This window comes from Dermacentor variabilis, chromosome 4 (assembly GCF_050947875.1).
Source record: "Dermacentor variabilis isolate Ectoservices chromosome 4, ASM5094787v1, whole genome shotgun sequence".
NCBI classification, from domain to species: domain Eukaryota; kingdom Metazoa; phylum Arthropoda; class Arachnida; order Ixodida; family Ixodidae; genus Dermacentor; species Dermacentor variabilis.
In genome coordinates, this window is record NC_134571.1 from 121,911,515 (window position 1) to 121,937,275 (window position 25,761).

The 25,761-nt window shown below is 45.0% G+C and overlaps 1 protein-coding gene across 1 annotated transcript in view; it reads right to left on the reverse strand.

Annotated features, from left to right (window-relative positions):
* Window positions 1-3,121: 3,121 nt before the first annotated feature.
* Window positions 3,122-25,761, reverse strand: part of Sdc (Syndecan) — a 125,048-nt gene continuing 102,408 nt past the window's right edge. The window contains exons 5-6 of the mRNA XM_075690169.1: window positions 21,858-22,044; window positions 3,122-6,580 (exon numbers count right to left, since the gene is read on the reverse strand). Coding sequence (XP_075546284.1) covers window positions 6,411-6,580; window positions 21,858-22,044 — 357 coding nt within the window. The 3' untranslated portion in view covers window positions 3,122-6,410. The remainder of the gene's footprint in view (window positions 6,581-21,857; window positions 22,045-25,761) is intronic.

Here is a 25,761-nt window from a genome sequence, read left to right on the forward strand (position 1 = left end):
AGCTGCTAAGCCACCCCGGCGGGTCGATAATTACGATATGCACGTAAGCATTCAAATGGTACATATACAGTCACAGGCACACGCATACTCAAATCGGCGAGTTTCGTTAAGGCCCGTAGACTTCTGTAACACCAGCAGCGCTTTCGTGGCGCCTAGCGCGCAGGTGGCGCTTTGACATGTGCCGAGAATGCTGTCACAGAACAGGGCCGCCATCGAGAACGAGAATGGTCGTGACAATGCAACGCAGTCTGCCGACTTGACAGGAGAGGGAGCGTCAACAAAGCATGTGGAATGCGCGCAATGTGGGGAGGGGGTAGCGGGAAAGTACTGCACCTACCTTGATGCGGGCCCAAAGGAAAGGCAGGAACGCAGGGTTCAATGCCCCTTGTCAAGTCCAAATCACATAGCAAATGATGACAAAAGGAAGCAGGGCAGTAGGAGGCCCGGCCTCGGCAGTAAGAGAGAGTGAAAGGGTGATTATCACCGACAACTCAAACCTACCTAGGTGCTCAGAGGCAACTGTGGAGTGGTGAAAGGTGACAGAGTGGTGGAAGGTACATTTCCAGGACGGACATTGGGCGCTGTCATGGAGCGAGTGAAAGCAAAGCTCGCGGGAAATGCCCACAGCATAGCAGGTGGGCTAAAAAACGTCCTAAACAAAAAAGGAAAAGGGCTAGCCCAGCACTAGGCGAAGTGCTGAGCTAGCCATCCCATACCCCTGTATGACCTGAGGCAGTTACCCTCGCATTAAAAAAAAAGAACTATGTACCTTGAGCGTATCGCAAATAAATAAATAAGTGATGGGCAGACTATGTAGGAAGTGGGAAATCGGCAATCAATCATTGATTACTGCCTGATGACAGGACTTCATGATAAGTTGAGAGAAATGGTCATTGACAAGGAAGGGTATGTAGTAAAACAGGGAGTGGCCATAAACACATTTAAAATGGCATATGTAATTTCGAACAGAGCAAGGAGCACAAGATGGCCAGTCCAAATTTGAATGCTGAGCAAATAAACATAGTCACAAGAGGCGAGGAAGAATTCGGCATATGACCGGAAATACAGAAAGAATATACAGAAATACAGAAAGAGAACCAACATGCTCGTTGGAAAGGAAGAAAACCGAAAAGCTGGTGGAACAGGAAGATATGTGAAGTGATCGTTGAAAGACAGCCTCCCGAGAGCACAGGCAGGCAAAAAAAAAGCACACTTGCCGCAGGATGCATAGCCAGAAAATGGGAAATAGACAGGGAGAAAAAAAATCTATGGTTCAAATACTGCTTCAAGCAAAGATGAAAGATGAAAGCAAAGGTGAAAGTGAACGTTGGTTGTCAGAAATATGCGAGAAAAAGGAGGCTGCACCTAGAATATTCTGGAACCACATAAACCTATTAGGCAAGAAGTCTGGAACAATATAACAGCATATCCTAGACGAAGATGGAAACAAACTGGAATAAGATGTGGCATTAAATTACATCCGAAAAATAACAGCCGAACCTTTCCAAGTCAATGACGAGGTTTTACTTCAGGAAAAAAAAAGAGCATGAAAGAGCAACATGGAAAAGGAGCTGGTGCTGACAAATTTCAACTGGAAGAAAGCCGAAGAGAAAATTCTTAAGCGCTCAGCCACAAGGCTAGACGAGGTTCCCCTTAGGCTGATCAATGAACTAGGTCTAAAAAGTAAGGAAGCTCTGTTGAAAGCAGCAGAAAGTTTAAGATAGGCGAATACCAGACAGTTGGCAGCAAAGTAGAATGAATCTAATTTATAAAGGCATGGGGATAAAGATGGAATTCACTCATATAGATCGTTGACCATTATATCGGCAATATACAGGTTAGCAATGCAGACAAATTAAAGCTGCAAGCGTGGGCAGAGAATAAGGGCATTTTGGGAGAACTTCAGAATGGATTCAGAATAGGTAGGCATCTGAACAACTTGTTTGCCCTTACTCAGTTTATTGAAACATAGGAGACATATGTAGCCTTCATAGACATTACAGGAGCATATGACACCGTAGACTGCAACATTTTGGGGGATATTTTGGAAGGGGAAGGCTTAGGCGACTATTGTCTACAGCTTTTGAGAGATTTACCTAGAAAATACCGCTTGCATTGAATAGGGAAGGATGAGGTGCAAGGAGAAAGTTGTTATCAACAAGGGACTGAGGCAGGGGTTCCCTTTATCCCCTCTGCTGTTTATGATGCACATGAGAGCATGGAAAGGGTGCTATAGGAAAGTAATGTTGGGTTTAGTCTCATGCAAACAGGCACGTATTGCGTTGAGCAGCAGCTTCCAGGTTTATTTTATGCGGAAGACATTGTGCTGCTAGCCTTCCTTTGCCTCTGTATCTCAAAATCTTAGACTCGCGCCTTTCTGGTGTCGCAGTGAATATATATAACGTATTTTTAGTCTGCTGCTCTCGCAACAGATGAGCTCGCCGCGCAGTTGCAGTCAGAGTAGATGCTGTTGCCACTAGCAGATGACAGGGTGCGCAAGGGCGCCTTCCTTTAATATGCACGCGCTTAAGCCGACACATCAAGAAGCATGCGTCTATGAAATGAACTATGTGTTTATGCGCCAGAAAATTACCTTGCCTATAGTCCTACTTTCCCACGCATTGCATCCATGTTGCCGTTTTCAGTTTTGTCCAGCATTTCCTTGCCACGAAACCTCTCTACTGCCAAGGGCATCAGAAATGAGAGATCCCTCTAAAAGGGTCAATTGGTTCGTTCACCCTTTCCTGGCAAGTCTCGACAGTGTCACACATCTGCATAAATAGGGGGGAGGGAAATGTTGCAAAGAAGGTACTTTGCTGCTCAAGCTGCACAAATTTGTGAAGATGTTCCATAAAAGTACTGATGGCGACTGTTTCGAGCGAGGGCCCTGTTGGCCCTTCGCTGCGTACTTGCTAAGTAACGCAAGCTTGTACTCTCCTGTGCGGCACAACACGGTGTGAAGACCTAATCAAATACTTTCACCAGCTGCTAAAATTTTTACCCAGGAAAGCGGCAATCCTTGACTGCGAATCCTGTCCACCACCTGGGCACAAGCCCAGTGTGTGACAAGTAGACCACTCCTCACTGGCGATTAACTTGCCGACAAAGAACACCTTTGCTTTTTTTTTGTAAATCCATCAATTTATTGTATTGACAACTATGAAAACCTCTGTACAAAAATGTTTTCGCAGCAATACAAGGTAGAGACCAGTGTCTTCAACTGTGCCACTCTTTGGAGCCTGTCTGCAGTTGCGCCGACAGGCAGCCAAGATGACTAATGCGGACACACCACAGTTTTGGTACATTTGGAAGCTACTGTTTGGTCTTTGATGCAGCGACGTCTTAAATTAAACATGTACAAAAAAAAAAATGCTTTGCAGCAGTTGTATGTGGATGTGTGAAAACACCGTACAACAACACGCACTCTTTGCATATAATATATTAAGATTCTAGCAGTGAGCAGAAAAAAAAGTCTACTGGAAACTTCAAAGGTTATTCGAAATGCAAGAAACTGTAAATTGTAGCATCAAGCACAGGTCGTAGTTAACACTTTGTAGTAAAAAAAAAAAAAAAATTAACGCAACGATGAAACAACGGACCAGCATTGAGAAATATGGTTCAAGAGCGGGGCTGGAATCTTAAGGCATTGAATTAAAATATCCAGTGTATTGTTCATATACTGCAGCCCAGATAGAAACCCATGGTAGGGTCACATAATGAAAAGGTAAGCACAAAAAAAGAAAGCAGTTGCTCAGGACTGAGAGTTCCAAGGAAGTTAAAATTGTAAATGGAGAGGCCATCTGATGCTCAGTTAAAAAAGGAATTTCTTGATGACTCCGCCTTTATGAAGACACACAAACTGCTAGAACATCCAGTGGTCACACATACAAAGTTCGATAAAAGAATACTACTCTTGCAATGTTGAAGACAAGCTTGGGTATCCCTTAAGCAAATTTTGGAAAAGTGTACAGTATTTACAGGCTCTTTTGAACACACTATGCACTAAAACCAACAACAACAGGCACGGTACATAAAAAAAAGGCAAAAGAGAAAGGAGCCCAAAGCATTTTCATCAAGGCAAAAGCGTGCAAAGCACGCCAAACTTCGTACCGGATGCTCCCATGGCTGTTCGGTTCTTTTGCATTCATTTCCCTCAGGACACATGGGGTGACTCGGTTTGTGAAGTATGTACAAGAAAAAGGAAAGTGAGAGGACACAGGTGAGGCCTCTTGAGGGCTAAACATGCATGCTAAAAGAATGAAGGGGGAAAGACACTGAGACAAACCGAGAAAGAGGGCTGTCGGCGAGACAGTCAAGGAAGCTGTGGTTCCATACAAGCTAGATGCATAAGAGGGCCCAGAATGCGTGGGCAGGTGGGCTCCGTTGAGACAATGGAAATGCTCTCCACTTGAAAGCACCGATGTTCCATTCAATCCCAGATTTCAAAGCTACAGCCATACCCTTCTTGCACAGAGTGACACACACACACAAACTTTCACGACACATCCCATTCGTGTATATGTGTATATCGTATAGAAAAAGAAAATGGGCAATACAAAACTCTATAAGCACTTCAAGTGAGGGGAGAGTGGGGGGTACACAGGGGTAAACGTAAAAGAGACGTCTTGGCCAGGTTGAAGACACGCAAGTGTTGTCCGCAAAGCTTAGAAAGGCCAGCCCATCCTAAACCACAAGACGAGTTCACCAAACGTAGCTTCAACTGAAGACTTCAAAGAGCGCTGGTACACACCACAAATGCAGTAGATTTACTTATTCAGTGCTGCTGCCTGCTGAATGCTTGCATCTGACCACTTTTCGTGAACACTACGCTCCCAAGGCATCTTTTCATCTCAGGGGCAACAGCACCAGAGAAGCAATAAATGCAACAGAAAGTTTGCGAGCCTTTTGAAAGTATATAGATGCTTGTCTAGATAACTTGATGCGTGTTTCACGCTGGAGCTGAAGTGCAACCGCTTGTTACTCAGTGTTGGTGTGTGGCAATCTAGATTTGTTCAAGGTGGGGAGGCCTTCTGGTGGACAACACAACAGTACAAAGTTACGCAGTGAGGAACAGTGGAAAAAGAGGAACAATATACTTTGCACTCATTTTGTGGCACACGCCAAAGCCTTACACATACACACACACACCGTTGGTCTGTGAACACGTGCGGAGCCTATACGAGCTCACCAACGTGCACTCTTGGCAGGGAACCGAGCATTGGGGCCTTAGTAGAACTCCGACAAGAGACTGGGTGGTTCCACGAAACATACTGAGTGTTCTACAGTGGGTAGTCTGCTTTGTCACCGATGAGACACCAACCCGAAAACCCACAGAACTTAGAAATGTAATTGCACATGAATTAGCAACATCTTGCAGCTTTTGGCTAGTCTGCAACTAAATCCCACAGAGGACCAATTGCCAGCAGAGAATTGCCAATGTAAGGAACATTGTCACTGTAGGGAAAGTGGACGACAGAAACCCCATCCCGAACAGCAGCTGGAATGTACAAACAAGACATCTCTACGACACTGCTGTCAAGATGGAACAAACAGGTAAAGAGTGGTTCAAGTTGAATGCTGTACCACTACCCCAGCCAAAAACAAAGTAAATAGCTTGCTTCAACAAGCATTCCTTTGTTCGTGCCTTAATGCGACAGCAGGGACAACTGTAAAGCACCAAATTTAAGTTTTTCCTGTTTTGACTGCCAATGCAACTTTACATGCGAAGCGTGGGGACAACCACGAGTCCTCGCGCTAGACCTTTTCCGCTGCTTACACCCCGACAGTGAGCTTGCATAAAATAAAACCACAGCGTCAAAGCAACGGTCTATAAGTAAGAAGGCTTAAATAAATGGCACTAGGAGAGACACCCCTCAGACAGCACTTGACAGGCAGCATTGAATGGAAGGCCCTTCAGTTCCAGCTGACATGGTATCACTGTATGCAGGGCCAACAGGAAGGAGCTGTCATTGACTGCGCTATAGCAGGACGATGACACACGGTGTTAAAAAAGTCAACTAATGTAAGAAAAAATTTCGTTACATCAAGTGACAACTATAAGGCACAACAAACCGAACATTGTTTTTAAAATGTCATTTTCTTTAAGAATGCGCTTCACGTTAAAACAGTGTCAAGGAACACAAGGCAACTAGGAAAAAAAGGTTGTTAAAAAAGTTACTGTACGTGGAGAGGGAAAAAATAACAGGATGGAGCTTGGGAACCCACACGGCAAACCGCACAAATTTCTAGTTGCACACTTCTGCAGCTGCAGCATTTGATGACGCCTTCACGTGAGAAGTTTGTGGCTTGCCCTTTGGTGCTGGTGTTGCGCGAGCCGAGGGTACAGGCAAGTGGGAAAGAGGAGGAGAGGCGTCTCTTTTGCACGAGTGTCGGTGGCGATCTCTCTCTCTCTAGGCGTAGAACTCCTTGTTGCTGCTACGCATGTACGAGTTGACTGTTGGTGACCGCTTGGGTTCGTCCAGGGCGTAGCTTCCTTCGTCCTTCTTGCGCATCCGGTAGACAATGAACATGACAAGCAGGATGGCACACAACAGGCCCACGACGGCACCACCGATCACCGCTGCACAAAGGAACAAATAAACAGTGGTTGGCAGGTAATAAGGCACAAATTGCGCAGGACATGTCTAATGCATAGCTGTGGCTACTCCAGACAGTACAGATGAATTGTAATAACCATCAATATAAATTATGGATGAAATAAAGTTAATTTAAAATGTATTGATTTCCTGAACACTGGCACACAATGATCATATGCTAATAATTAATACTGCCAAATATATTAGATATTTTCATGTCTCATGCGAAGTCTTTAGAACAAAATGACTGCACAAGAATTTTTCAACTTGCCCAGAGTACACTTCACTGGCACATTCTTAACAGCATGAGCGAAGCAATAACAGCAGTTGCCAAATTAAATCTGCACTCCACAGTGTGACAGTGGTTCTAGACTGCTTGCTGAAAAGCAGATACCAAATGCTGTTCATGTAGCACTGAGTCCTCAGGTTTCCTTTTCTTAAATCCCACCCACTTTAATTCTCACTCATCAACACTGGCACCATAATACAGAGCACCCCACACAAGCAAATCAGTTATGTGCTGCTAAAAAAAAAATTAATGAGCACAACATATGTCCCAGTAGTATTCACAAGTTCATCTCAGCAGTGAGCGTCCTGCTTAGATTTGCTAAAGAATGAGTAGCAGCACTCTTCAATGATTACAGCAATGAATACTTCAACTATGTGTAAGCAAAGTACAGTCAGACACCTCTAAAATGAAGCGACTGGGACCTCTAAAATCTTTCGTTGTACAGGCTACATTACTGCAAAGGTCCCGTGCTGCGCATATCGACATAACGTTGGCTAAGCACATTTAATAAAAGAGCCTTTATATTATCCTGAATTCAAGCAATATATAATTAAATAAGTTGGCAGTTTGTTTCGGACACTTTACAACAGAATGCAACTGCAGGTGACCTCATATGGCCTTGAGGTTCACGGCACAATTCATAGAGAAACCTGGTTACCATAGCTGCACCATAGTCGCTCTCCTGTGTGGTCTTTATTCTGCTATTGACTAGCCCGCTGGGGGCCTCGTATCTCGTCGATACCCAAGTTTACCGATTGTATATGCGAATGTGTTGATGTGGTTTTTTGCTGTAGAGGTCAAGGAGAAAGAAGTACCTTAGGAGGGGAATTTTTCACAGTAGCGACAGCAAGTGTGGGCAGGCGCCACAGTTTGGCAAGGAGGAAATGCAGTGTTCGTCGCAGCATGACAGCTGACTTGGCAGGTGTGTCCCATCGTTTACGCGCTCTTGTATGGCGCACGAAGCACAAAAGATTATGATATTGTCCCACATTTCGTAAATTTGCCTCGATTTACATCGGTAATGTCAATAAAGAGATGGGACGGACATTTTAGAAGCAATTGCTTAGTACTACTCAACTTAAATGATGCACTGCCCCTGAAACGCGCTACCAACAGTGTCCCCAACCAGACAATGGCTGCTGGCGCCACAAATCATTTTCATAGCCGGTGATTGCCGACTGCAACGGCCAAGGCCAAAGTCTGAGTGACCGGCGATCTGCCCATTGCTCAAAGAATGGTTGTTTCGGGCCATTTTTCATAGATGGCAGCACATTGTAGGCTACTTTTCAGTTGTTTTAGGTTTCGCACACTAGATGGACATATTTGTCTACACTTTCGGCAGTTTGTAAAACAATGGAAAGCTTCCTGCATGCCAGACTGCTCTCTTGTAGCTGTTGCAACCAGAGTATCAGGCTAAAGAAGCCTAGAGGCTTCCGAGTATGCTCATCTTTTCACCGCATACCACAGAAAACTGAAGCGAAACCACTCTTTGCTGTGCTTAGTTTTCAAGGACCAAGTTCAGAAGCCCAAGAAGCTTTCAGAGTTTAAAACATGCAGAAGGTTTGAGTGCACTTCTGTTTTTTGAACTTTTTCATGCTCACTTTCTAGTTATTTTTTACTGCAATGGGCGTGGAAGCCCTTTGCAAACAAAATAAATCTGACATTTTGCAAATGCAATGTCTAGATTTTAGAGCAGGTTTCTTAGAACGTGGACCGCTCCCTCAACGAAGCAGGAAAATGTGCCGTGGAACAGCAGGCGCAGTGGAGCACTGAATGGGGGGAACGGAAGGCGTTAATTTTGCTTGCATGCATTGCAGGCGCATAGGTGACTTCGGCAGGCAAACCTCGTATAAGTTTGGGCCCGATGTGCTCCGACGAGTAAACTGTAGTGGTTTTGTTCGCAATGTGGAAGCTTTCCGTCTCTCTTGCTCTCATGGGCTTCCACAATGCATGGTGCCAGTTTCTCGGACCTTGTACGTACGCTTTTCTTGCAGGTACAAAGGCGAGTGCTTTCCATCCGTGCCATTTGAGGATGGGGCGGAAATTTGTCATGCTGAACTACAACAGTGGCTACGAATCCTCCTAGGATGAGGCGATTGCCTTCACGGTTCCTAGTAACCTGGCGTGGTTTAAACGTGAGCTCGTGCAATTTGAAGGAAAGATCTCGCAAGTACTTTTGCGAGAAGCACTTCTCCGAGAGAGACATATGTAGAAGGCAGGGACCATAGCATTACGACGAACTAGGCGACAAAGTACTTGTAGACAAGCCAAAACAGCCAGTTTTGTTGCCAGATGCCATGGAGTCAATATTTCTGGACTGTCCCCACACATGCTGCAATGTGAAGTGAAGCCTGAAGTGAAGCCTGAAGTGAAGCCTGAAGTGAAGCCTGAAGTGAAGCCTGAAGTGAAGCCTGAAGTGAAGCCTGAAGTGAAGCCTGAAGTGAAGCCTGAAGTGAAGCCTGAAGTGAAGCCTGAAGTGAAGCCTGAAGTGAAGCCTGAAGTGAAGCCTGAAGTGAAGCCTTCGGTGGGTCAAAACACAAGCATGCACGCTGCTTGCAATAGTGAGCAAGATGAGCCATTTCGCAAGAGTTTGCAGACTGCTGTGTTTGTGTCACTGCTTCGAAATACGGTTTGGTAAGCGCTGGTAAGAAATTATCACATCCATTCACATCTACAAGCGGCTAGCAGTGGATCGTCCCAGATGGCCTTGAACTGGCGAGCCTCTGTGGTCTATGCTGCACGAGTCTTCTCATTCTTCGTAGCCAGCTCAAACAACTGAGGGCGCGCCGGCTAGTGCCCTGTGCCGAGACTTTACTGTGACACCAGAGCGAGTGCCATTCCGCACCCTGAAGAATGCTTGCTCTTTGGAAGAGGCATTCACAATGTATAAGAAGGATAGAAATTCAGCTGGAACACGGCAAATACTTAGTCTTGAACGTAAGTTCATGGTAAAGGTGCACGTAGTAAAGGCCTACGAGTGACGAAAATTGCTCACGAGAAAACAGAAGGTACTATGTCATGCCTTACATCCATATGTTGATTAACAATCTTAAGAACATTGCTTCAAGACATGGGATCAATGTTGCATACTCCACCTGTATCAAGGCTTAAAGGGGCCCTGAACCACCCCCTTGGGCTTCGTCTACGGATAGCATACGCTGCTGTGAACATCTCAGCCAAGTTTGCTGTCGTATACGGTGTATATAGGCTCAGAAGCTGAGCGCAAAGTTACCTTTTCTCAAGCACTCTCTTCAACAGAAGCCTGCTCCTTATTCTCTTCTGGACACTATTTCACAATAAAGGAGATTCCCCATATGTGGCTGCTATTGGCAGGCGCAGTCGGCTACGTAGCATAAATACTGAGGCTGATGCGGGGTGCTGCCACTAGTTCACTAGCCAAGCGTACCACAGGACAACCGCATTTGGCTTACGTTTAGCGCATCGTAGGCACCACAACCGGAAGTCATGGCATCTACATTAACATCCAAAATGAAATTTGAACTGCGCGCCACAGTGACATCTAGAAAGCGGGGCGTTGTGCGCACACTCCACCGCTTCGCAGCCTTCTCAATGCAAGGCACTGAAGAAGGAATGGGAGCACAGCGGAGGCCATGTTCGATTGCCAATACCTCTGCTTCTGCTGAACGCATTGAAGTACTTTTTCTGGCTAAGTATTTCTGAAATAGCCCCGTTTCACTGCAAATGCCTTTCTACACTTCCGATAAAAAGTGGTTGAGGGCCCCTTTAATGTGCTGCCAGGTAAGCCAAGACAAGACAAGAAAATGCACAAAAGGGCGCAAGATAAGATACGTGGAATGCCAGAATGTAGAATAGTGTACAAGATTTCTCTTTCACGTGGCAACCATTCTATAGGCCAGACAGGCTGATGCCTTAACAGCAGAGCAAGGGAGCATGCTGCCATGCTAAAAGGCATGCGTGCAGGCTATCTCGTTTCAGTGCAATTGGGATAACTGTAAGACCACGAGTTCACTTATGACCTCGCAGATTATTTAACATGTCCCCCTACCTGCTAAGTTGATTACAAAAGCGTTTTTGAATTCCGCCCTCTTCAAAATGCAGCAGCCACAGCCAGAATTCAAACCCACGACCTCACGCATGCGCCTTTCCTTATGCTGCAGCAACTACGCAAGAAGTGCAATTGAAAATCTCAGTCTGCACAACATACTTTGATGTAGTTCTCTATCTGCAACACCTCTTGGTATTAATGATTGATGTAGTACTAGAACAACAGCTTGTGAATGTAAGGTTATGTCAAATCTCCTTTGTACACCTATGTGCTTCCAGTACATGACATACTCAGTCCCGGTTCCAAATGCAAGTGGTGCAATGTGGCTGCTGACTGCAGAAGCATAACACCACTCATTTTGTGGTGAATAGGTTCAGGCCTGCAGTGCCTTTGATGTATTAATTACATCCTGTTTTGCAACACAGAAGTACGAGACTTAAAGTTACATCAAATTATACGGTGCAGACCTACCTCTTTCAAATAGGTATGTTTACAGCTGAGGAGCTCGACAGTAAAGGTGAACCTTGCTATCGCTTTTAATTAATTTGTCTATTTCATTTTTAACTGCATTCAGTTTTACAACCAAGGTATGAATCTCTGCCATCTCAAGCTTACCATTTGAATGTTCAGCTCGTTGGCCTCCATAAAATGGGAGACATGCACAATTATGCATGCAGTTAATCGGTACTATTCCTCGTAGTTATCGACCTAATTATATTGCATATTATTGAATGAAGCCCATCTTTGATATCTAGCCAGATGATGAGATTTTCAGAAAAGGAGTTTCCAAATGAGACTTCGGACATGCTTGATCATTCAGACAGCTTCATAGCACCGCCAAAGGATTCATAGGCTTAATGTATAAGGATGACTGAAATTTCAAACCCCTTGAGTGCACTGTTCAATAATTCGGACTCCGCATGCACAACTGTGTCTTAATTTGGCCACCCAACTGAAGCAGAAAGATTATTCTAGCAAAGCCGAACAATGCTTAGTCAATCCAGTAGTCTGACTGCACAAGACAAGCCATATTAAGCCGCGAAGTTGTTAAGGCTGCATTTGCAGTTTTGTTATGCAAAGGCACGAGTTCTGAGTGTCTAGCAATTTTTATTCTGCATGTTTAACAGCGACATGGTCCCAAGTGACTTTCGATTGCCGTTATAAATTTGTCTCATAATCGAGCAGCTGAAATGGCGTTAACTCCACCCCTGATGTCTGCCTCGACGCGGGTAGCAATTAAGCAAGGGAAGCGTTGCACAATGAAAAACTTGCGATCATTCAATACACAGTTTTAACCTCGCTAGGTTGGCAGGGGACATATTTTGTGGATGCATCGACTACTTTTGTTTACCTGCAGCAACAGTGCGACAATGGTCGAAGTATGGACTAACCAGGTCTCCAGAAAGCATACGTGCACATAACGACTCATTGACAAGTTTTTTTTTCCACTTAACATGAAATAAGGACCTTTATTTCCCAGCAAATCTAATATTTCAGACTTCCACCTGTTCCGACTTCTATGTAGTCCCCACCAAGTCTGCGACTGTATTTGGAAGAAATGCAAATATTGTCCCCTGGCACACTTCCTAAATTCAAAACTGATCAGAGAAAAGGGTGCCTATACAGTATCTCATTAGTTCCTTGCAGCGCTGTGGAAGTTGCACAAGCACTTAAGAAGGCTGAATGCCCCTTGAGATGTGCTCATCTGCGCTGCATCTCCTCAGCGTCTGCTTGCCATCCTGACGGTTCATGCTCCATGTTTAGTGGGGAGACTCGAAAAAATTTTTTTGATGCCATATGCACAAGTTTTGTTTACATGCATGCAACAGCAGGGCTTCGATTCGGCTGTATGCTTTCCCTGCACTGACCCCGCACCCTGCTTAGCAAGTAGTAAGGGCGAACGCCATCAAATGTTCACCTGTGGCACAGTGTCTACTTGGCGTTTCCTTGCTACCATCACCGAGTACCATGCTAGAGCTGGGTAGCAAATTAATGGATACAGTGAACAAGTAGGCCTTCATAGCATTCCGCATCGTCAACGCATCGCCAGTGTTGGTGCGGCTCCATCTGCTAACTAGAAATCAAACCAGTTTCACGGCTTGGCGCCGCGACTGATCTTAGTAGTGTGAAAACAAACAGTCAATCTCAATACTTATACCAAAACATACCTAATGCTTTAACCTCAGCAATGACAGATGTTGCTAGTTGTTACTTATAGGGCAGAGATCCAGTAACAAGCGCGAATTCAGTGCGAAGCGGCGAGTTGGCTCTGTAAGGGGGCTGCCATGTTGCTATAGTTGATCAAAGTTAAGATGGCTATTATGGTTACCCGCAATAACTGCCACCGTAATTCTCGGTATATGACGGGCGTATGCAAGGCAATAATATGTCACGTATCGCTGTACCGGATCATCTAGCGAGAGAAATAAATCAAGTGCAGTCAATAATTGGCCAGTTACGCCCAAAACTATATACCGCTGCACAAGGATATTGCCTATGTTTGCCTCGTACCTTCTACAGTGCTGCAACGTACTTGCAAGATTGAGTATAGAATGCATTCTCACTACTCTAGCCTTTTGTCGTACATCTAACACCGCCACTGATGTGGAATCTTTAGCCAGTGCCTTAAGGCCCACTTTCAGCAGCAACCTCGAATTACATGGACAATGGCATGCAGAATCTGCACCATCCCTCTCATGTGCTTGAGCTTCAACAAGGTTTTCTTATCTTCTTACCATCTGAAAGATGGTTCCACATCAGCCCCATTTCATCGATTGATCCTCTTGAGACTGCACAACGTTTCAAATTGTTGCTCCCCGGGTTCATACCTGGGCACCGCCATAATCTGCACTGGACTGTTGCAAACTCACTCTTGAAAGCATTGGGACAGTGGAACCTAAGGTGGAACCTAACTGAACTGCTCATCCCTAACAATGAAACGAATTCAAACAAATGGGTTCGTGTGAATGCATAGTGTAACTTTTCCAAGTGAGTCTGACGGATGGTTCACAACAAAACTGAAACTATCTTAAATTGTTTTGGCATACAGTTCAGCATAGCCTTGAGGAAAACAAAGGGACCTTTCCGAAACATTGTTAAAAAGTTCCTTCTCTCACAAGTCAGCTGGCTAGTTCACATAATTAAAAGCTGTAGAAACTGCTCCTTAGATTCAGTGCATATAATGCTGGATCCTCTTTCCCCATGCCACCTAAAGAAGCAAGGCAAGAAGCCATGCAGAGCAGCATACCTTGGTATGTAGCAGTAGCATTGGCACTGCAATGACGCGAGCTACAGCATATTCGCATTACCTTATTAGCAAATTATTATTAGCACTACCCTATTCGCTTCACCTGATGTGTGCTAGCACCAGCTAACATTAGAAGAATTAGAAACGCAAAGATGACATCTCCCTGTCTGCTTTACCAGCCGCCTGATGTCGATGGGTCTCGTCCATCTCGCACCATTGCCTATGCATGCACAGACGGTGCGAGACAGCTCGTGTGTGTTGAAGCATGGCACAAGTACAGAGATCTGCAACAGATTTGGTGGCTTGGACTGGCTTGCGTCGCCATGTGCCTGGGGCAACGTAGCAGCTATGTTTGCCATGTGCAGGAGCAGGCCGGAGTACACGCTCATGTTCGTGTGCTTGTCTTGGTTTGTCCTGTACCAGCTCGATCAATGGATCGTAGCCTGCTGGCCACAGACTGCTGGCTCATACGGCTGTATTTACTAGACTAATGTGCTCCCAAGCCTAAAACACACCAAATTATATAAGAAGAAATGTAGCAAGTTTTCAATTCTGGTAATAAGATGACGCCTACAGTCAGGAACTCCAGAAATGAAGGGGGGCAAGTGGAGGAGAGCTCCTGCACAAATTCCATCGCAGGGAAGTACTGGTGGCACTTCCCCATAGAACTGGAAGGAAGGCACTCCCAGTCCTAAGGGCTGACCCCTTTTTAATACTAGTAGGTTAGGCCTTTGTTGTTACCGAAAAAAAGAAAAAAAAGATTCTAGTGAAACAATCCCCGACTCGTGCCCTCACAATCAAAATACATTTCTGGGGCCCCTGCCTGCAGTTTACCCTTTACAGAAGGGAAATTTATGCTTGATGTCTAGAGTTTTCAATCTGCTTTTTATCACTACAGGCTGCAATGCATTGCCCTCCTTGAAGCCCACAGCAAGTGATAGTACCACTTTTATTGAACCACTGTGCTAAGATCGCAAATGACATGAAGGTTCACACCTAAACTATTCACCAATTTGCCAGTTCGTCACGGAATGCATTCAAATATCCGGTATGCCAAAAACATCTGCTGTGACTTTTTACTAGTCTAGACTGCAAAATACCTTACCTTTTCAATGAACTGCTGTAATTAAGGACAAAGTGCTGTGCTGCTCTCCGCATTCTATATGAATACTTGATCTGCCACAATAGAAATGACACTGGCTTTGACAGTATGCTGTTGCTTATGGCATAAAAACAGTTTTACGTCGCACTTATTCACAGGCAACTTCAGGACCAATTTCCTTGGGAAAAAAAAGTGTGCATTTGAATAGAGTAGATATAATTGATCCCTTTGAGCTGCTCTTTTCACTTTGAAATCTGCCGAAGGCTGGTCAGCGACCAATGTTTTTGGTGGCATATAACGTTTCTTCGGCACACTGTCCTAAAGGCCAACCAAGACAGATGCTGTAGCAGCTAGGGTCACAATTAGGGTCCCCACTAGGATCAGGCACAAGTGCCGACTAGTCAAGCTCAACTTATCCAGTGAAAGTAAACTTTGGGATGGAAACAAGTTCTGGCCCCTAAAAATGTATGGGTGTTGGAAAGTACCTTGGGTAGAGGTTGAATTAACTGCCAATTCAAATTTACAGTGGAACTAATGGAAGCCAAATGTATACATGCTAACACTATTTAATAGGCGTGTGGAAATATCTTAACTTGGATACACAAATGAAATAGCAAATCTTAGAATAATTAGATTCTTGAATAAAATTTCAACTACAATTGAACACCCTTGCGATCCCAGATATAATGATCTATCGGTTATAACCACATTCCATGGCATTTGAGATTTTCTAAACCGGCCGACTGAAGCTGAGTCCTGATAAAACAAACATTTGAAAAGCACCTGTACTGTCACAATGAACACTTCAAAGCTAGTCGCTCTAAAAGGAGGGCACACGTGAAGTTGCAAAGCACTGAAGCACGATCGCACTGGGTTTTGTAGCCAACGTGTCTTGCTAATTTAGATCAATCTGGGACAATCAACTAGCGTCAAACTATGAGGAACTTAGGCCCAGACCACACACACACTGTGCCAGCGGTGCCTTGCGATGAAGGGGGGTTAGCATCTACAGACTTTTCAGCAGCAGCGCACAGTTGTGGCCATGTTTGATCACGCAATCATGCCGGCATGACTGGCCTTAGTCTGAAGGCCGGCTAAGTGGCTGGGAAGCTGTCTGTAGGCATGGGTGATGGTGTGGCAAGTGCCGCTGCTTCGGGTCCACTGATGGACAGCAGCTGGACTGACGACGCAAAGCTCCATGGTTCAACGAGCATGTAATTGAACCATTGTCGTAACGTATGTGCTCGCACTGGAGCGCTCTGGCACTCTACCATCGTTCATGCACGTCCCTCCTGCGACTTGCAATTCAAGCTCATGAAGGCTTCTTGCGCACCATTCATGTCAGTTCACTCCTCAATTACTGTTCTTTTTCCTTTTGTACCTGGTGCAGTGTATTTAAGCCAGGATCTGTTTGAAGTGGTTGCCCAGCCTTTCGCACTTTGCTTGACGGCCTCGAATGTATGCTTGAGCGCCAAGGGAAAAATTTTTGCCTGCTTGTGTGTTGATATCTCACTCACTGGTATTTTAGTTTCAGACATTTGTTAAGGTAAGCATTAACCTCGATACTGGTGCAATGATCTCTCCAGAATTCACCAGTGCGGCGGGAATGCAATACCTCCACACAGTTGGCTTCAGAGGTTCAGATTGCACTTTTTGGATACACTAGCTGGACGCCCCAAACGGGTGTTGTTTCATAGTAAAACCCCTGTCACACAGGCACTTTCGATCGCGATGGAGCCTCGATCAGAATCCAGTTGATCGCCAATGCGTGTCGTGACCTAACTGCCTGATTGCGATCGGAGACCGTCGTAACCGAGATACGACAGGAAAGAAAGCCTATGCAATAAACCCCTTAAGACTGCTGTTTTAGCAAACAAAAAAATAGTTTATTTACATATAATTTTGCAAATCTGTCTGCAGCGTCAACACCACGCATGTAGTTCTGAGAGTTGCAGATGATCAGAATCGACAGACATAGCACGTCTCTTACCTAAAATAATGAATACGAAGTTATTCTTCTGGAAAGGTTTTGTGCAACTACCCTTACTATTTCTTAGGCGTGTTTATTATTTGCTTCGGATTTACTCAGTTGCACTTTAAGCGTTACAGCCCAAACAACATGATCCTGATCCTTTGACTGTGTAGTAACAATCATTTCGATCAAAATCAAAAGTCTGAGCCAGATCGAGGCTCGATCATGATCAAAAGTGCCCACATGACAGGGGCATAACTTTGGCTGTAACTGAAGCACTTTATAAATGAGAGTTCACCTCTGAAGCTCTCAAGCTTTTCATAGGACAGCAACACTAGCTTAGTAATCTAATGAAAATTTATCAGTTATTGAAACTCTTACTATAACTTAGAAATGCGAACAATCAGTTCAATATGAGACTATCGTGTTATTTTAGTTGTTTCGAACGTCTGCAGATGTCTCAAGGAGTAAGTAAAAATCAGCTTCCGTTAAGTTTTTTTCATTACTGCAGTACATACAAATTTCTCTCTCCCATTTCAGTTGTCTATGAATACATGGTCAAGGCAATCGAACGCGATGGGAAGCCCACACAGAAACTGCCTCAGGCAGTCTTAATGCATCAGCGGCACACGCATTTCACGCACTGCCATGTAACACTGCTTAATAGAAAGTTTCAGCTTGTCCGCTATTCGGGTAAACTCAGGCAGATGGGGTGTTGGGGCAGAAGTGCAAACGTGAGCGACCTGCATGGTGCAGCCACCTGGTGGCGCAGAGCTCCGACTAAAACAGCGAATATTGCAGTAGCGAAGTGTATTCTACTCTGCTGCTGGTGTAAATTTTCGGCAGTGGCGTAATCGTGTTGCTGCCGAAAATATACACACGCTGCAAAGGTGAAGTGCACTTGGTTGCTCCAATATTAGCCATTTGTCTGAGCTCTGCGCCACCAGGTGGCTGCACCATGGGGGCCACGCAGATTTACGCCTCTTCCCCACTGCCCCAACGCCCTGTTCGCTTGCGTTTACCTGAATACCGGACAAGCTAAAACTCTCTAATGTCTCCGTCACAGTTCTTCAATTCGACCATGGCACAAGATTTTCCTCTAAATCTCCGCATTGTGCAGAATATTGTACGACGTCGCCCAACAGCACACAGCATTTAGCAAACAGCGCTTGTCAGACACCGCTGGCTACGCTTTCATGACTGAGCAATGGTACTTTTGTTTTCGCGTCTAAAGGCCAGGGATGTCCAAAACATGTGGTGCGCTGGTGGCGCCACCCAATTTCAGTTGCAGAAACTGGTTGCTCTAAAGCATCTACCGTATTTACTCGCATAATGATTGCACTCACGTAATGATCGCACCCCTGAATTTTGTCGTCAAAATTCGATTTTTTTTACTTCCCGTGTAATGATCGCACCCCGAACTTGCAGCAGCGATATGTCGTGTGCCAAGTCTAACTAATAATTAATAAAGATCGCGCTTACCATCTGTCGTATGCTATGTGAACGACTCTTCAACCAAGCGGTCTGCATGCACCATTCTTAAGTAGATGCCTCACTTCATCCCTTTCCGCACTTCCATGAAAAAAAATAGGTACAACCAAACTTGCCTTTATTATTTGTAGGCTTTATAATGGTAGTGGTCAACAAAAAAGGAGTCTTTCGGTTCTTCTCATCTGCACTCGTGGGCACGAAACAAATCGCTAGCGGCAACGATAGTAGCCACATTTACACTGATACGTTAAAACTGTACCCTATTCATACGCCGACGCTTGCAACACAGCTAAGATATTCGCCCACTCTTAGCGGAAACGTGCCGTATTAGGATACTAGTGAAGACAGATGCCGCAGTTTCCGCAGCATGCCGGCCATGTGTTTCTATGTCACTGGCAGCTAAGCGCGCCCATCTGTTTCTGTCCCCTCAAAGTGGACATAGCTAAGTTCTTGCCGCAAGCTTGCCGATATTAACGAATTATTCATTACTGATGCGGAAGAAACTGTTTCAATGCACGTAATGTACTCACGAGAAAAGAAAAAAAATAACGCGTTCGGCGTGTTCGGCTTGCTCCGCCGGCCGCCATTTTTGTTTTGGTGTCCTACACCAACGCGGGACACTAGCATCCCGCAGCAAACGCGGGACGAATTTTTTTTTTTTTTCGCGGGAAATTTAACCCGCGTAATGATCACACCCCTGAATTCGCATCAATTTTTCTGACAAAAAAGTTCGATCATTATGCAAGTAAATACGGTATAAGGGATGCACGCCACTGCATGCTCACTCCCAACTGCTACTGCAGGGTGAGACTGCCTATAGTCATTTTGGAGCAATTTTTGGAGCAAGTGGCGTGTTGGAGCAGTTTGGAGCAGACAAAATTGCATTTCGGAGCAGCTTGGAGCGGACTAAATTTCATTTTGGAGCAATTTTGAGCAGATAAAATTCCATTCCACCAAAATTCAGATTGGCATGCTTCAAAATGTAATATGGCAGCACACTTCGAAACCACGACAGAATCCTCAATAAACCAACATGAGCGCTGTACTGCAACTGTCTTAAGCAACGTCTTAAGCTGAATTTTGAAGCAGATTACCCCAATACTGAAGCAGTCTAGTGCATGCAAAGTTTGGCAATAGTGTCTAAATTTTTCGTTAGTGGGAGCAATCAAAAACATGCATTCTGCAATAGTCAGTCCAAAATTTGCACAACACAAGAAATTTTTTTACAAATACATTTTGCTTTAATTTCTCGACAGTGTGGGTGAAGTACCTGGGAGTGCGCTTCACCAGCAGACCATATGCAGAAGCCAGAGTTATGTACTAGTACTGTGGTTTACTGAAAGCGATTTCTACATAATAGTGTTACCTTGACACAACTCAATCAGAATTCAGAGCAGTAGAAGCGCGCTTTGTAGCTATAGTGTACTAGAATATGGAAGAATGGGTTGAGCGGCGGCATGGCGTATGCTTTCCTGTAATGCTGAAAACATCGGTGGCACTATGATTGAACTATTATTTGATGCTCATGAGGATAGTGGTAAATGTACTCAAATTATGCAGTCCAGCTGATGCGGTAACATAATCTTTGGGTCACCAAGTGTCACCGCAGACCCAACTACTCCAACCCTCTCCCACATTCGATTATGGCTTCGATTATTGCCTTTCAGACCTGCAGTAATGGTGAAAAAATAGACAAAACCAAATAGCCAAAAGTTCTGCGTACAAAATTCCAGACGTTCTTATGCATTGACTCCATGAGGTACGCGACGGATCTGCGAAGGCGTCCGAATTATCAGGCATGTAAAAAAAATCCGTCGTTGACTAAATACACCTCAAAGGCGTTTGTTACGGTACGCGTTTCTATTCATGTCAACAGTACAAGAGCAAAACCAGAGACCCCAGTGCAACAAGATAATGAAGCACTGGACCCGAGGGAAAAATAGTTAAGAAAGCTTCCTGTTGACTCGCAGCACCCTCAGTTTACTTTTCATTGTTCTGTGCCTCAGCCAGAGAGCAGCTCACCGCTAAATACAGCCACTCGGCTGTTCCCAAAGCAGCAACGACAGCCGGGAGTGACCGCGTGCGCACCGGCCATTTGTGGGAAGCGCCAAGAAGTCCAGTGTTACAAGCACAAAAATTACGAGAAACTGTGTGGGAGGAGCCGTCACGCGGTGTGTGGAATGTGAATGGCTGCACTCTTTCGAAGAACGAATCCATTCGCTGTTCACGGCCGCTGTTGGAGCACACATGCCGAAGCCGTTCTGGTGCACCGCGGCACAATTTCAGTCAGTTTTCTGTGTTCGGCGCAGTCTGGCACAGGCATCGGTGTTTGTATCAAAATGGTGCAATTGGCGCAGGAGTCTTACCCGATACTAGTTATACATGCTACGTATTGAGCGCTACGAAGTGCACAATCTGGATTTGGTTATCCGTACAGGAGAAAGCCAGTCTGCACCATGTAGCATGGCAAAGGTGCTCCAGCCCTGACATGCATTTACAGCTGTAAATAATTCAGTGTTAATACCGCGGCCACCACAGGGTGCCGTGACGGCTTTCTCAATATAACACCGTAGGCAGAGCGTCAGCACTCAACCTACTCAACTGCCACTGGTGCTCTTTCATTCCACATGAGGGCAAATGATAAAGGTAAATATCGCACTTCTGTAAACTTGTACTAGGTCTTTCTAGAAAAATTTCGGCAATATATTTCTGGAAGGTACTGCACTCGTTCTCAGTTATTTTTGAGGCTTTTACATGTGTCCAAACAAACTTTCTTGAATGTTCCCCAGCAAAAGAATTTGTCTAATCAGGTGTCATGTGCAAGGCAAATGCTGGTGTACATTCAGAGGTTATGCTGGAATGAATAATCAGGAATTTCATGGTGGAATCTATGAAGAGTCATGTATAAATAGCCACAGCCCTTTGTCTGTAGATCAGATTTTCTATGGCTACTCTTGCAGCTATTATTGTGCTTTGAATGTAGATTGTCTTCTGGGTACAAGTGTGCCCAATGAAGAGTTAGTTTTCTTGGCTCATAGTTCCGGTAATACCTGGTTCTTCACAGTCACTACAACGTGACAGTAGTAGTCCCAGAGTAGCCTGTCTACATAGACATGCCATGCGAGCCACCCACCTGCCAAAATGCCAGGCTGAGCAAAAAAGGAGGACGGTCGGTTGTCCTGCTTGCGCCCCAAGGGTATATTGTTGCTTTGCCGATTGTCGTCGTCGTGGCCACTGCTTGGGGGACCGTGTGCCACGTTGACGCTAGGGCCCTTGGTTGATGTCACCGGACCGGACAACTCTGGAATCTCGTTTCCTTCCTGTGAAAGCAAGACAAGCAGTGGGCATAGAGTGCCATGAGAAAGTTAACAATGCACAGCTGCTGCGCATGTGTACCAGGATCATGCTAGCAAAATAGTAGTTTTCGCAGTCATAACTTCACAATTATGAACACAGTAGGCTTTCTTAAGGGAAGAATTCTGAGGTTTTGTGTGTCAAAAATACGATCCGACTACGATGCATGCCGTAATGGGGGCTCTGGAGAAATTGAACATGGGCTCTTTAATGTGCACCAAAATAAGTGCACGAGCATTTTTGCATTTTGACCCGATTGAAATGCGGCCGCGGCAGCCAGGATGGTGCTTGCAACCTTGACCTCAGAAGTGCAACACCATAGCCACTGGGCTACTGCGGCGGGTACTGTCTTCAGACAAACTAAGTTCAATGCCCTGCTGAATTAACAGAAATGCACTGGTGTTACTGAAACAGGTGTGCGAAATGGTCACACAAACAGGTGAACATGGTACATTCATGTCCGTCTTGAAGGTAGTTTATAAACACATATTCCTTTCGCTCCCATCGCCCCACAAAGGATGAAGTCTTGCATTTGCAAGAACAGTGCAGCTTTTAGATGGCACTACGATTGCGAGGCCACAACATCTTAAATTACCACTTGGAAGCATAAAAAAAAATATATGGTTCAATGGCATGCATGCATTCGCCAATCTTGAGCGAGAGTCAAAGTTTCGCACACTGTTCGTGTTTCCTTGTGCCGATCATGCGAAACAGTTTGCTGTGGAACGACAGTGGTGAAGCGATTCAATAAGACTGCATCCTGTTTGAATAAAGACAATTGTAGACTTCCCATTTTGCTGCATGTTGCCGATGCAACATGCACGCACCCCTGTTGTAGTACATCTTAATGGGAAGGCCAACTGGGTAAGGAGAGCTACACACTGCCCAACGTTGCACACAACCGGCAACATCAGGTTGAAGTGCAGCACATGGTTTCATTCATCTGCAGGTTATTGCAAATGTCTGTACTAAAAGAATTCACATGCTATGCAACAGCTACAACAAGATGAACGGCGAGAAAACGTGTAGTAAGCGAAACAAAAACCTGCCCTTGCAATTACGCCATCAAACAGAGTTTCTAACACTAAATGCCAGCAGGTTACATCAGAACTAGAACTTTGCTACTTTATGGTATAAGCACACAAGACAGTTTTAGTCTTTGTTAGAACAAATATCCTGAATGATTGAATGTGAAATGATATCTTGATTTCTCAGGAGCACAGCAAATCATGTTTTCCCATGACGAATTAGAAATGCCTGCCGAGTGCAATTTGGCTTTATGCTTTGAGTAGGATTCTTTGTTATATGAAAGAAACTGGAGGTGGTGGTGGTACCATGGTATCACAAGCCACTGAAAAACTGGCTGTCAGCCTGCGGCAATAGTCGCAAACCACACCTTAGCAGTATGGCCAGCAGTTAGGAACAAGCCGCCACATTGACCTTTGTTTCCCCTTCCACTACGAGCTGCCCCCGAGTACGACACAGGAAAGGCTTCGTCCTCTGCCATTGCTTCTCTGGGAACAGCAAACACTTCTGCCTTCTCATCCCTATTATCCCTAGTGCTCAATACGCTGTTTTCAGAGAGAATGTCAGTGTCTGGCATGCAACTACTGCACTGGGGCTGACTGGCCCAATGCATTAGTGGTTTGGGATAACACCACCCCAGATTTCATTGAGAAAACTAGGGCCTCATGCAAACCCAAGGAGCTGCCGTGCACTCTGTGCTGGTGCATTAAGAAATTGTGCTTAAAATTGGTATTAATGAGATAAACTTAAATGTTGCAATAAAAGGCTCTGGACTATCAAATTTTAATTGCCTCCGATTCCTTAATGCACCCCTTGAGAGTGCACAGTGACCACAACAAGAGCGTTCTTGAGTTTACTCTCACTGAAATGCAGCCGCCGTAGCAGCAATCGAACTCATGACAACACGCAAGGCTGAAGACTATAGCCAGTAAGCCATCGTGGTAAGTAAAAGGCAAGACTAGTTCGATGTCCGTGCAATGGTATTAAAGGAAGTTGTCTTGTGCAGACAATCAGCAAGCGAAACGCTGGCCAAGTTCTGTGGTTTTACGTGCCAGAGCCACAGTACGATTATAAGGCATACCATAGTGGGGTAACTCCATGTTAATTTTGACTGCCTGGGGTTCTTTAATGTGCAGCCAATGCACAGTACACTGGCAATTTTGCATTTTGCCCCCATCGAGATGTGGCTGCAGTGGCCGAGGTTTGATCCAGCGCCCTCTGGCATAACAGCGCAATGCCAAAGCCACTACGTCCCCACGGCAGGTATCGGCAAGTTCATCAGTGCTGTGTGAAGGAGAGAAGCTGTGAAACCCATGAAAAAAAAAATGTTAGCAAACACTATACTCGTGCTGTCTGCAAGGTTGTTGGACTGCTGCTGTGCCTGGTGCTCGCAACTCCGTTTCGTACTTGGCAGGCAACGCAAGTGTGCCATTGCGAAAGTCTCACTCCATGCATTTTACTACACAATTTTCTTACATCTGCAATGCATTCTGCAGGATAACTACTAAGCGTATTACAGTTATACTTTGATATAACGAAGTCTAAATTTGGCACTTCGTTATGGTAATGAAATTTCATTATACATTCAATTTCGACCTATCATGCGAATGAGTAAAGTTCGACAGATTTTTCTTGCATGTACGGGGCAGTAAAATTGTCCGAATCTTCGAGCAATCAAAAACTTTCTGAAATTTAATTTTGCTGAAATTGAGTCAGTGACCAAAGCAATGGTTTCATGCCGTGTCAGCGATATCTTCACATTGGCAGTACAAAGCAAATATGTAGGCTGCGTAAGCACTCAGCCGAGCTGACAGCCATGGGCAGCCATGGCCAAGCTAGCCGAGGAAAGGTAAGCTAAACGTGCCCGACATGCCAAAAATTAAAACCAAGACAACCAGAAGAAAGTTGCAGATTCCGACACTGAATGCTTGAGGCAGAGATGTCAGCAGCGATTGCAATGACTTAGAAAGGGTCAACCAGTGCCGAACCCGACTTGACACACAGTTGCACAGAAGAGCCGAGGAGATGACAACAGCCCAATCTGTGCACAGGCGCATATTCTCGCCAATTACACACCACTTAATTTCACCAAGCATTAGCTGGCCTACCCAACCGGATGAAGTGTGCATAGTATTAAACTGGCCAAGTTGAACAGCCAAAGTTACAAAAAAACAACATGTACAATGATGGCTCTGCATGGGTATCACTGCCATGGTACAATATCAGCACTGTTTTAACAATGCCTGGAAACTTTTACGTCCACTGCGGTGACGATGTGGCTGCTCGCTGCCACAGATTTGAGCACAGGCAATGTTAACATGGTTAAGCCGACACACATTAATGGTATAGTCCACACCAGTACACACACATTGTGTGCCACAAAGCCTGACCGTCAAGAAGTTGCAAACTTCAACAAGCAAAAACTTTTGTACGCAACCAGGATGTACTTGTGTTACCCAGCATTGGCAGCATCTTTTAGAACTGTTTTGTGTTCCGAGTAATTAAGTTCACTGTCAGTCGGCAAAACATTCCCCATACCGCTGTTTTACGAACATGTTAACTGGTGGCATCTAAGCTGGCAGACGAGGGCGGGTTGTTCTTAAAACAAAGCTCCTTCTACCTTTCCCCTTCACTTTATGGGTGCTGGCTGCTGTCTT